The sequence below is a fragment of the Schistocerca serialis genome, chromosome 5 (assembly GCF_023864345.2).
Source record: "Schistocerca serialis cubense isolate TAMUIC-IGC-003099 chromosome 5, iqSchSeri2.2, whole genome shotgun sequence".
In the NCBI taxonomy this organism is placed as follows: domain Eukaryota; kingdom Metazoa; phylum Arthropoda; class Insecta; order Orthoptera; family Acrididae; genus Schistocerca; species Schistocerca serialis.
This window is the reverse complement of record NC_064642.1, coordinates 314,290,040-314,303,490: the sequence shown is the minus strand read 5'-3', so window position 1 is coordinate 314,303,490 and position 13,451 is coordinate 314,290,040. Positions and strand designations below refer to the sequence as shown.

The window sequence follows — 13,451 nt, the reverse complement described above, 5'->3', positions numbered from 1 at the left end:
TCCGGGCTTGGGGTTTTCCCTCTTCCACCTCCCTTCCGGGCCCCTCTGCGTACACCCCCGTGGTGTGTGCCCCGCCCTTGCCTTCGGCTCGAATTGGCACAGTGCCGGAGGCCTTCCACTGCCACTTTTATTTCATCCTAGCCACGTATCAGGGCTCTGGCGTGTTTTACACTGACGGTTCGATGGTTTCTGGTCGTGTCGGTTATGCTCTAACTCCAGGGGACCATTACGAACAACGATCGTTGCCGGCTGGCTGCAGCGTTTTCACTGCTGAAGCTGGTTGCCATCTTTCGTGCCCTAGAGTATATCCGCTCCTGCTCAGGTGAGTCCTTCATTACCTATAGCGACTCCCTGAGCAGTTTACGAGCTATTGACCAGTGTTTCCCTCTCTCTCGTCCTGTGATGGCTGTCCAGGAGTCCCTCCATGCTCTTGCCCGTTGCGGCCGCTCTGTGGTCTTTTTTGTGGACCCCAGGTCATGTTGGGATACTCAGCAATGAACATGTAGACTGCCTGGCGAAAGAGGCCACCAGTACACCATCTCTGGAAATTGGCCTCCAGGAGGCTGATTTGCGAGCAGTCATCCTCTGCAAAGTTTTTGCGCATTGGGACGCTGAATGGCGCATTCTGACCACTCCCAATAAACTCCGTGCTATCAAGGAGACGACGACTGTGTGGTGTTCCTCCATGCGAGCCACTCGCAGCAACTCAGTTGTCCTTTGTCGGCTCCGTATTGGCCACACCCGGCTGACGCACAGTTATTTACTGCGTTGTGAGGACCCGCCTCTATGTCGCTGCGGGGCGGCCTTGACGGTGGTCCACATTTTGTTGGCCTGTCCCCTTTTAGGTGTGCTCAGGCTGACATTTGCGCTGCCTGATACGCTCCCTGCCCTTTTAACAGATGACTCTGCCATGGCAGGCTTAGTTTTGCGTTTTATTCGGGCAGGGGTTTTTTATCATTTAATCTCAGTGTTTATGTTTTTTTGTAGTGATTCTGGCCTTTGGCCTACAATTTTAGACTGAGTTTTTAATGTGTGTCTCGGTGGTTGGTTTTTCCTTTTTTGTTTCTATGGTCGGCCAACCACTGTCACACACTGTGTGATTTTAATTCCTTTTTTCTGGTCTCTATCTGTCATTCTTGTGATGTGTCGTCTGTTGTTGTCTAAATTATTTGTTTTGGAAAAAGGGACCGATGACCGTAGCAGTCTGGTCCCTTTAATCCCACAACCAAACAACCAAAATTCTAAAAAATCAGAAAAATCTTGTTTTAGTCATGTATTTCTTCAATTTTAAACTGTAATTAGAAACACAGAAATCATAATAAAATTTTAAAAAATTAGTATCCTCAAAAAAGAAAGAAAACCATGTTATTAATAGTGTTTTGCAGAGCACTTATTCACTTCCCATTGAATGACTTTGTTCCACAGAACACTGTTTTGGAATTCCTGATCTAGAGAAATTATCCCAACCCCCCCCCCCCCCCCCCCCTGCCCCCACACCCCTCCGAAATCCCAAACCCCACAATTAGTTCAGATGCATTGATGACATCTTCGTGACCTGGACTGATGGGAAGGACACACTGTCCCCATTCCTCCATAACGTCAATGCCTTCTCCCCCATTTGCCTCACATGGTCCTCCTCAACCCAACAAGTCACCTTCCTTGATGTTGACCTCTATTTCAAAGACTGCTACATCAGTACCTTCATCCCTGTCAAACCTACCTACTAATGTGCCTTTGTGCAACTCAACATCTCCTCTATAAGCTGAGTAGCAACCTATCCTTTTCGTGATATTGCTATTATCCCATCCTGGATTTTCCAGTGTTTCATCACAATATAGAATGTCACCAACAGCTTCATTTTGGTATAATTATGGATTTTGCATCTTAAAATGAAGTAGTAGGTATACACTGAGGAGCCAAAGAAACTTTTACACCTGCCTAATATTGTGTAGGGCCCCCATGAGCATGCAGAAGTGCCACAACGCAACGTGGCATGGACTCGACTTATGTCTGAAGTAGTGCTGGAGGGAGTTGACACCACGAATCCTGAAGGGCTGTCCATAAATCCTGAATCACCGAGTGAGGTGGAGCAGTGGCTATCACACTGGACTCGCATTTGGGAGGACAACGGCTCATTTCCGCATCCGGCCATTCTGATTCCGGTTTTCCGTGATTTCCCTAAATCGCTTCAGGCTTCCTCTTAAAGGGCACGGCTGACTTCCTTCCCCGTCCTTCCCTAATCCAATGAGACTGATGACCCCACTGTCTGGTCTCCTTCTCCACTCCCAACCCCCAAACAACCCAATCCCAGCCCAAATCCTGAATCTTGCAGGGCTGTCCATAAATCCGTAAGAATACGAGGGGGTAGAGATCTGTTCTGGGCAGCATGTTGCAAGGCATAACATATATGCCCAGTAATGTTCATGTGTGGGGAGTTTGGTGGCCAGCGGAAGTGTTTAAACTCAGAAGAATGTTCCTGGAGCCACTGTGTAACAATTCTGGGCATGTGGGGTGTCACACTGTCCTGTTGGAATTGCCCAAGTCCGGTTGAACACACAATGGGCATGAATGGCTGCATGTGATCAGACAGGATGCTTACATAAGTGTCACCTGTCGGAGTCATATCTAGACGTATGAGGGATCTCATATCACTCCCACCTGCACACGCCTGACACCATTACAGAGCCTCCACCAGTTTGAACAGTCCACTGCTGACATGTAAGGTCCGTGGATTCATGAGGTTGTCTCCACACCCATACATGTCTGTCCACTTGATGCAATTTGAAATGAGACTTGTCCAACCAGGCAACATGTTTATAGTCATCAACAGTCCAATGTTGGTGTTGACATGCGCAGGTGAGGCGTAAACCTTTGTGTCATGCAGTCATCAAGGGTACCCGAGTTGGCCTTCGGCCCCGAAAGCCCATATCAATGACGTTTCGTTGAATGGTTTGCACGCTGACGCCTGTTGATAGCCCAACATAGAAATATGCAGCAGTTTGCAGAAGAGTTGCACTTCTGTCGCTTTGAATGATTCTCTTCAGTTACTGTTGGCCCCATTCTTGCAAGATCTTTTTCCGGCCGCAGTGATGTCAGAGTTTTGCTGTTTTACCAGATTCCTGATATTCACAGTACACTCATGAAATGGTTGTAGGGGGAAATCCCCACTTCATCACTACGTCATAGATGTTGTGTCCCATCGCTCATGTGCCGACTATAACACAACGTTCAAACTCGCTTAAATCTTGATAACCTGCCATTGTAGCAGCAGTAACTGATCTAACAATTGCACCAAACATCTGTTTTGTCAACCACAGTGCTGTATTCTGCCTGATTACGTATCTCTGTATTTGAATACACATGCCTATATCAGTTTCTTTGGCACTTCAGTGTAAAAAGGTACTTGTCATTGGCCATCTTCTGTAGAATGCTTGTTTTTGGGGAAGCAAATCACTACCATTGATGTAAATTGGGAAAATGTGCACCTTCAGGAAACAGTACTTAATACTCAGAACATGCTCTGACAAATTAATAAATGCTTAGGTGTTATGTCACTGGCATTCCAAACAACTCTGTTCATGGACATTTTCACTATGGCAGGTACCTACCTTTTACTACCTGTCCCCTCCCAGCACATGGAAATAATTTACATTGCTTCTTTAGATGTTCCTCTGTTCTCTGAGTCCTTCCATAATTCCATTTTATCTATCCAGCTCTGTCTTGTTGTCACATTTCTCCTCCTCTCTTTGCTTTGCCACCCACACTCTCCTACTGCTTCCACTCATGTTTTTGTCTTTTTGTCAACATTTTCTTCCTCACTCAGCCACTCCTCATCCAACTTCTCCAATATTTTTGCTGCATTAATACTTCTTCTTCATTTATAGTATTTCTATCCCCCTCTATTATCTCCTCTCCATACTATGCTACTGCCTTTCCTTTCTGTTGTCAAACTCAGATTGGTTTTCTCATAAGGTGCAATGTTTATTTGCGTGGCATTAAAATTATTCCTTGCCCTTTGTTTCTGTTTTTGCTCTATTCCTCTATAGTAAAACTCTTTTATTCTTTAATCTACAATTAAATCATTTCCTTCTTTTTTTTTTTTTTTTGAGTCAATCCTTGCTTTCCTTTCCTTCTTCAGTAATCCTCAAAAAAGTAAACTTATGACAGTGATTCTCAGGACACCAAATTTACTTTGAAAGACCTACAGTAGTCCAGATTTTTACAAGTTATCATTTTTTGCATCCCTTCATTCATAGATGAAATGTCTGTTTCTAGGTTTTGGCATCAAAAGTGTCGCAGCATGTTCATGGACTGTCAAAAACGGAAGGGTTGGTTCCAATCTTTATAAATGCCAATACAGGGCATTTCAGGGTATATGCCCCAATTACATTAGGTGCTCGAGGGGACAGTTATTATGAATATCTTCTTAAGCAGTGGTTACAGACTGGACGATCTATTGATTAGTAAGTATTCTGTGATTGGAGAAATGTTTACTGTGTATTATTCATTTTTATTGGAAGTTTTTCAGGATTAAATTTGTTTTATATTAATTATTTCCACAAATTTTTGTTTCATCATTTGTGATTTAAAAAAATAGTTTTATACTCTCACCAATTTGTATGTAAAATGTGTTTTTATGAATGGTAATAAGAGGAATGCCATCTATCTAACTTGAGTGCAAACAAAGTAGTCAGCAGAAGCATTGGTTAACTTGGAATATTTAGTTATGGTGCATTTTGAGATTTTATTGTTCATAATTTTACATGCACACACACACACACACACACACACACACACACACACACACACAGTATACAGTGATAAAAATTATATAATACCTATTTTATTTATTTATTTATTGTTACCACATTAAGGAGAAGTCTCCATGGTCTTGGAACGAGTCAATACATGAAATTATAACACGATAGTGGAAACAGATAAAATAAAATACAAGAAACATACTCAGGAGACAATTTGTAAGTTTAAATAAAGAAAATCAACAATGTAACACTGGAATTTGCTTAATTTTTCAGCTCTTCCAGGAGCTCCTCGACAGAATAGAAGGAGTGAGCCATGAGGAAACTCTTCAGTTTAGACTTAAGTGTTTGGGCTACTTCTAAGATTTTTGAGTTCTTGTGGTAGCTTATTGAAAATGGATGCAGCAGAATACTTCACTCCTTTCTGCACAAGAGTCAAGGAAGTGCATTCTACATGCAGATTTGATTTCTGCCTAGTATTAACTGAGTGAAAGCTGCTAACTCTTGGGAATAAGCTAATATTGCTAACAACAAACGACATTAAAGAAAATATATACTGTGAGGGCAATGTCAGAATTCCCAGACTATTGAATAGGGGTTGACAAGAGGTTCTCGAACTTACACCACACATAGCTCGAACAGCCCGTTTTTGAGCCAAAAATACCCTTTTTGAATCAGAAGAATTACCCCAGAAAATAATACCATATGACATAAGCGTATGAAAATATGCGAAATAGACTACTTTTCGTGTTGAACTGTCACTTATTTCAGATACTGTTCTAATGGTAAATAAAGCAGCATTTAATTTCTGAACAAGATCCTGAACATGGGCTTTCCACAACAGCTTACTATCTATCTGAACACCTAGGAACTTGAACTGATCCGTCTCGATTATAATATGCCCATTCTGTCAGATCAAAATATCGCTTCTTGTTGAATTGTGAGTTAGAAACTGTAAAAACTGAGTCTTACTGTGATTTAGCATCAAATTATTTTCCACGAACTTATTTCATGAACTACATTATTTGATACTGTTTCAATATTACACACAAGATCCTTCACTACCAAGCTGGTGTCATCAGCAAACAGAAATATTTTTGAATCACCTGTAATACTAGAAGGCATATCATTTATATAAATAAGAAACAGCAGTGGCCCCAGCAACGACCCTTGGGGAACGCCCCACTTAACAGTGCCTCATTGGGACTGAACATCACTACCACTCTCAATATTGTGGAGAATTACCCTCTGCTTTCTGTTCTTAAAGTAAGAGGCGAACCAATTGTAAGCTACTCCCCTTACTCCATAATGGTCCAACTTCTGCAGTAATACTTTGTGGTCAACACAGTCAAAAGCCTTTGTTAAATCAAAGAAAACACCTAACGTTTGCAGCCTTTTATTTAATCCGTTCAAAACCTCACAGAGAAAAGAGAATATAGCATTTTCAGTTGTTAAACCATTTCTAAAACCAAACTGTACATCTGACAGCAAATTATGTGAATTTAAATGCTCCAGTAACCTAGTATATACAACCCTCTCGATAACTTTAGCAAACACCGATGGCATAGAAATAGGTCTATAATTGTCAACATTATCCCTGTCTCCCTTTTTATAAAGTGGCTTCACTACCGAGTACTTTAGTCAGTCAGGAAACCGACCACTCCTAATGGAAAAGTTACAGATATGGCTAAGTACTGGGCTAACGTACATAGAACAATACTTCAGTATTCTACTAGATACCCCATCATATCCATGAGAGTTTTTGGTCTTTAGTGATTTAATTATTAAGTCAATCTCCCTCTTATCAGTATCATGGAGGAGCATTTCAGGTAACAGTCTCGGAACACTTTTTTCTACGAGCGCTATATGATTCCCTGTTGGGACTAGGTTTCTATTTAGTTCACCTGCTATATTCAGAAAGTGATTATTAAATACTGTATATATATGCGACTTATCAGTAACACGGACATTCCCACTACGCACTGATTCTATATCCTCGACCTGTCTCTGCAGACCAGCCACTTCCTTTGACTGACCATATGGTTTTAATTTTATCCTGAGACTTAGCTATTCTATCTGCATACCACATACTTTTTGCCTTCCTAATAACTTTTTTAAGCACCTTACAATACTGTTTTCAATGGGCTGCCGCATTTAGATTGTAACTGTTTCTAATGTTTTGATATAATTGCCACTTTGTTCTACAAAATATTCTTATCCCGTTAGTCAGCCACCCAGGCTGCCTGTTTGTGCTAGCACCCTGTTTTGAACGTTCTAATGGAAAGCAACTTTCAAAGAGCACGAGAAAAGTCTTGAGGAAAGCATTATATTTATCGTCTACTGTATCAGCACTATAAACATCTTGCCACTCTTGTTCCTTGATAATGTTTACAAAGGTCTCTACAGCAACTGGACCAGCTTTCCTAAAAAGTTGATAACTATATTTAAAATGTGTTGCAGCACAAAAATCTTATAGAGTTAAAATTTGTGCATCATGATCTGAAAGGCCATTCACCTTTATGCTAACAGAATGCCCTTCTAGTAATGAGGAATGAACAAAAATATTGTCTATGGTTGTTCTACTGTTGCCTTGCACTCTCATTGGAAAGAATACGGTTTGCATAAAATTATATGAATTAAGGAGGTCTACCAGCATCCTTTTCCTTGCACAATCACATATGCAATTAATATTGAAGTCACCACATATAACTAACTTTTTGTATTTCCTATGAAGTTAACCAAGAACTTCCTCTAGCTTTAGCAAAAATGTTGTGAAATCGGAGTCTGGGGATCTATAAATAACAGCAGTAAGAAGTTTAGCTCCACTAAATTTAACCACACCTGCACAACATTCAAACACCTTCTCAGTGCAGTACTTTGAAACATCAATTGATTCAAAAGGGATACCGATTTTCACATACATGGCTACTCCCCCACACCGCAAAGAACTCCTAGAAAAGCTGCCAACCAACCTGTATCCTGGTAAAGGAAGCCTCTGAATTATCTCCTTATTTAAGAAGTGTTCAGATATAGCAATAATTTCAGAGTCAACATCTATAAGCAGTTCACTAACTTTATCTCTAATACCTTGTATATTTTGATGAAATATACTAATTCCCTCATTCATCGGATACCTAAGCTTTGTCGAAAGTGGTTTCTTTGTTAGAGAGACTTCCCTTAAGCAGGAATACCTATCAGCTGACTTCAATCTAAAAAAGGTACAGCTCTAACACCCACAACTACCAGAATTTTCCCATGAGTGATCCCACCACTCTCACCTATGCTGTCACCTATAAGCTTTGCAACCTCCCCTTTCCATACCTGTTGAAGTGCAGGCCATGTCTAGTGAAACTCGTCCTGCTGATAGACTCCACCGACACCACTGAAATGTGACTCATGCCTTCTGTCATCAGCGCACCCCCAAGTCTCATATTATTACGCCTGATGGCTGTATTAAGATGAGTGAGTACACTAGAAAAGAAATCAGAATAAGATTAATTAGAAGAAATAAAAGTTTAGAAAGGCAAGAAGAAAAGAATGAGATTGGATTTCATAGTAGAATGGTTTCTGAAATAAATAAATGATCTATGTTTAGTTTAAATTGTGACAAGCATATACTTGTCATGAACATTGTTGTTTGTAACATCCTAATGACTACTTATTTATGACAACGCTAGAAATAGTACTTTCCTCCGTAAGGAGAAATGTGTGCTGGCTCCAAAAGGTATCATGTGCCCTTGAAACTCAAGCAGCAAAATGCTTGGCAGTTGTAATTTATGCTGATGATATAGGCTTCAAAACACTAAGCAACTTCCAGATAGTCCTTGATAGCGTTAACATTGATGGTGGAAACATCTTCATTGATTCATTGCACATGATGCCCTTCTCGTATTTTCTATTGGGCAATACCTTCTTATATTTCAAGAGCTGATAATTTTTAAATGATTTTTCATATCTCACTGTTTTGTGGAAGAACTTATTCAAAGCTATAATCATTTTTGTGTATGTTATAAGTTGTATTATGCTGTGGATTCACACGTGAGAGACTGTTTTCATTGTAATTAGTTTTTTAAAATCAAAGATACATACTTATTGCAAATACATAACAATTCAGAGATTTATCATACAGTATTTATTTACAATCGTCAACATCATTCCCACCATTGCCAATCTTGACAGTACTATCCAGCTGCACAGACAACTGATATTAGTCCTTCCAGGTGATTAAATAATTAAGTTGCACACTATCATGTCTCTTCCTAATTTTGTTTTAGTCATGTGAGCTCTCTTTCACATTTGCCTTAGCTGTGTCTCATCCTGGAAAAGAACAATGTCTCCTAGTCAGGATGTGTCGTATTTCTATCAAGGCACAGCACTTTGTGATGCCCCAGGGAAGTGTGCTGGAATCATTGCTGTTCATGTTGTATAATAATGACCTTGCAGATAATATTAATAGTAACCTCAGACATTCTGCAGATGATGGTTATGTGTAAGAAGCTGAAAAAACATTCAGTCAGATCTTGATAAGATTTCAAAGAGATGCAAAAATTGACAACTTGCTGTAAATGTTCAGAAAACTAGGATTGTGCTCTTTACAAAACAAAAAATATAATAGCAATGAGTCACTGTTAGACGAGACCAGCTAATGCAAATACCTGGGTGTAACACTTTGTAGAGATATGAGTTGGAAAGATTACATAGGCTTAGTCATGGGTAAAGGAAGGGTAGACTTCAGTTTATTGGTAGAATACTGGGAAGTGCAATTAGTCCACAAAGAAGATTGCTTACAAATTCCTTGTGAGCAATCAGTTCTAGAATATTGTTCAACTCTTTGGGACCTGTATCAAATAGGACTAACAGACGATATTGAACGTATACAGTGAATGGCAGTATGAATGGTCACAGGTTTTTTCTGCTCCATGGGGGACTGTCAGAGACACTGAAGGGACAGAACTGTAATAATCTTGAAGGTAGATGTAAACTATCCTGAGAAAGTCTACTAGCATAGTTTCAAGAACTGGCTTTACATGAGGACTCTAGGACTATATTACAAACCCCTACATATCACTTACATAGGAATTGTGAGGGTAAGATTAGAATAATTACTGCATGCACAGAAGTATTCAAACAATCGTTCTGCCCATGCTCCATATGTGAATGGAGCAGAAGGAAACCCTAATAACTAGTACATGAGATGTACCCTATGCCATGCACCTCACAGTGGTTTGTAGAGTGTAGATGTAGATGTAGCAGATACTTTCAAAAGAGTATTCTTTCTTCCATCTTATTGTGAAATCACCTTGCAACTTTTCTCTCTTTCTTGCTGGTCTTTGATGATTCTTCATAATACTGGAATGTGGGTGAGTGGCTAGTATAGTCAATCATTCACCAATTAAAAAGTGGTGTGGTGTCAGTGTTTCAGAGCCATCCTGCACAGTTATTTAAGAATTGGGGGCAGCTTCTGTTTCCTTATCTATTAGCGATTTTCCCAAGATGTTCCTCAGGTTCTGTTTCTTTATTCCTACTATACATTCGCATCTACCACCCCACCAGACCACGAATGGTAAAATGAACTTCCGCAAGATTCCTTGGTGAGTGAAGTGCTGGTTGATCTTGCTATCCTTGAATGAAAGACGCCTTTCGGCTCTGTATTCATTCCTTGAAATGTCTTTGCATTGTTAAAGTAAATTAAATTTGGCTGTTTTCGTCGTACTGAAAACCACCTGAACATCACCAAATATTTTTGTGTGCTCATATCTAACGTAAGGTCAAGTTGAAGACATTTCATAGCACATACAGAAAATAGGCTGTAACAATGGTGTCTCAGTTTTTTTATGTTGACTAAGAGTGATTCAGTGAATCTGTTTGTTACAGAAAATGCTTTGGTCAATTGAACACAATAAAATGGTAGAGGAATTTCTATATCACATCTGAGGAAGTTCCTGGCAATTTTGTGAGGGAAACTTTCCGACTGTCTTCCCTTTAAGAACCAAAATCCCATTTGTAATTCTGGTAGTATTAGTCAGGCAGCAGGGATGCACTGGAACCTCAGTTTTGTTCCTAAGCAAATGATATTGTGCAGAAAAGGTTTCTTGCTGAATTGTGCCCTGTGATGTGCTGACTGTAATACAGGAGTGGTGAATTTGCAATTCAGTTTTTCTGAGTTCTCTACATGATAGATAAAATGTAGACTCAGTACCCTTTTGTGGATTATTTTCCAGTAATTACTGTATTTTGACATGTTAGGGGGGGGGGGGGGGGGGGGGTCCTCTAATATACTAGCAATCAAAGCTTACTGGAGTATCCTGTCAAACAATGGAAAAGCCAGGATAGAATGTAATAATATTATGAAAAGGAAAGTTGCTACTCACAATATAGCGGAGATGCTGAGTCACAGATAGGCACAACAAAAGACAGCTTATCCACTACTTCCTCCCTCCTCCACCCCCCACCCCCGTCTCCGTACCTCTGCCCTGCCCTCCATCTAATCTGCAGCACTACACTGTCTTTCAACCCTATCATACTACACCCTCCCCACCCCAGCCTCCTCCTTACCCCCACCCAGTCGGCACTCCCATCGTGCACTGGCGCTGCTGCTCACAGTGTGGTTTCAGTTACCTGAGCTGCAGTCGTGTGTGTGTGTGTGTGTGTGTGTGTGTGTGTGTGTGTGTGTGCGTGCGCGCGCATTGGTGTCTGTCATCTATTTTTTATGTAGGCCTTACTGGCCAAAAGCTTTATTTGCACCAGTCTTTTTATTGTGGAATATATTGTGATTTCTGGGAGGAAATTTCTAGAGATTGGATGCTGAGGCCAAGTTCAGTGAGCCATAGAGATCTAACTATCATTACATGGAAAACTGTTGTTTTCTGCCGACATCACACACGATACAAGATAATTCGAAAGCCTCCATGGGACTGTGTTCCTATTAAAATGGAGCAAAGTTCCCTTCAATTTCTGTTATGTGGTTACAGACAAATTTCAGAGATTACCATTGGTTCATAGCTAGGCCATTGCTTAGCCCATTCCACAATACTGCATTAGCAATTATCATATCCCAATGATTCTTAAAAATATCTTTAAGTTATGAATCTAGCAAGGAGGTTAACAGCTGGATTAGTTTTGTGTTACACATAGAAAATTAAGGGACCTGATCTGATGCCACTCGACGTGACGTGTGTACCACACCAATGCTTCTGTTTAATAGTGTGATGGTTGGTCTTATTTGTGCCAAAAGTAATTAAAATCATTTTATAGGTTAAGATGTAAGGAATGCTTTTAACAGTCTTATCATTTAGTTTGAAAATTTCAAACCAAAACTTCAAGAGCTATAGCAGTTTTTAGAATGTAATTTTATATCTACATAGAAGGTAGGCTTCTTTGCAGAGGTAAACAAACAGCAGAGCATCAAAGAAGTTGAGAAACTGTAGGATAAAGCCTCAATGTAAACAATGAAATGGATATTATTATTCTCCCAAAGGTCACCTCGAAAAATTGATAAATGAGGCCTTTTCAACTAATTGTAATAGGTTCTAGGAACATAACATGTAGATACTTTGATATCAGAATTAAGTGTATGTTGAATATTTGTTACAAGCTGTACAACTTTGCTTCTGCCATTTGCCAATAGGTGGCGACAACGGTAAGTAGTAGTCGAAAGAAACAGATCGCAGACATCAGGCAGTTAGCTTGGACCTCGGTCAACATAACCTCATTCAAACATTAGTCGATTTGTCTCTCTGCATCATAAAGTTGTTCTTGATTGAAAATGTCAATTTACGTGCTTAATTCTCGTCATTTGCGGGTGGTGTTACTGTTTTGCTTCAATATGAAGAAAACAGCAGCCGAGTCTCATTGAATGCTCTCAAGTACGTATGGTAAGGAAACTATTAGTGAAAGAACGTGTCGTGAGTGGTTTCTGCGCTTCAAGAATGGTGATTATAACATGATAGACCAGCATAGTGGTGGAAGAGAGAATGTTTTTGAAGATGCAGAATTGGAAACATTACTGCGTGAAGACTTGCGTCAAACTCAAGAAGAATTGGCACTATTAGTGGGAGTGACACAGCAAGCCATTTCAAAATATCTCAACGCTATGGGCATGATTCAAAAAGAAGGAACTAGGGTCCCGTGTGAGCTGAAACCAAGAGACATTGAACGGCGTTTGTGTGTTTGTGAACAGTTGCTTCAGAGGCAAAAAGGAAGGGATTTCTGCATCACATTGTGACTGGGGATGAAAAATGGGTTCATTACAATAACCCTAAATGCAAAAAATCATGAGGATATCCCGGCCATGCTTCCATGCCGACAGCCAAACCGAATATTCATGGCTCCAAGGTCATGCTCTGCATTTGGTGGGACCAGTTCAGCGACATGTACTATGAGGCATTAAAATCAAGTGAAAGAATCACAGGTGCTTGTTATCGAATGCAGTTAATGCGTTTGAGCAGAGCATTAAAAGACAAACAGCTGCAATACAGCGAGAGGCACGATAAAGTGATTTGGCAGCAGACAACACACGACCCCATGTTGCAAAAGAGGTCAAAACGTACTTGGAAACGTTAAAATGGGAAGTCCTACCCCACCCGCCGTATTCTCCAGACATTGTTCCCTCTGAACATCACCTGTTTAGATCAATGGTGCATGGCCTGGCTGACCAACACTTCCGGTCTCATGAAGAAGTCACAAATGGGGTCA

At 40.3% G+C, this 13,451-nt stretch overlaps 1 protein-coding gene across 2 annotated transcripts in view; it reads left to right on the top strand.

The window, feature by feature from the left end:
- The window catches only part of LOC126480954 (endoplasmic reticulum mannosyl-oligosaccharide 1,2-alpha-mannosidase), a 113,162-nt gene that overhangs the window by 83,984 nt on the left and 15,727 nt on the right, over nucleotides 1–13,451 (top strand). For both annotated transcript variants that reach the window (XM_050104381.1, XM_050104382.1), the window contains exon 7: nucleotides 4,276–4,463. In XM_050104381.1, the coding sequence (XP_049960338.1) occupies nucleotides 4,276–4,463 (188 nt within the window). The remainder of the gene's footprint in view (nucleotides 1–4,275; nucleotides 4,464–13,451) is intronic.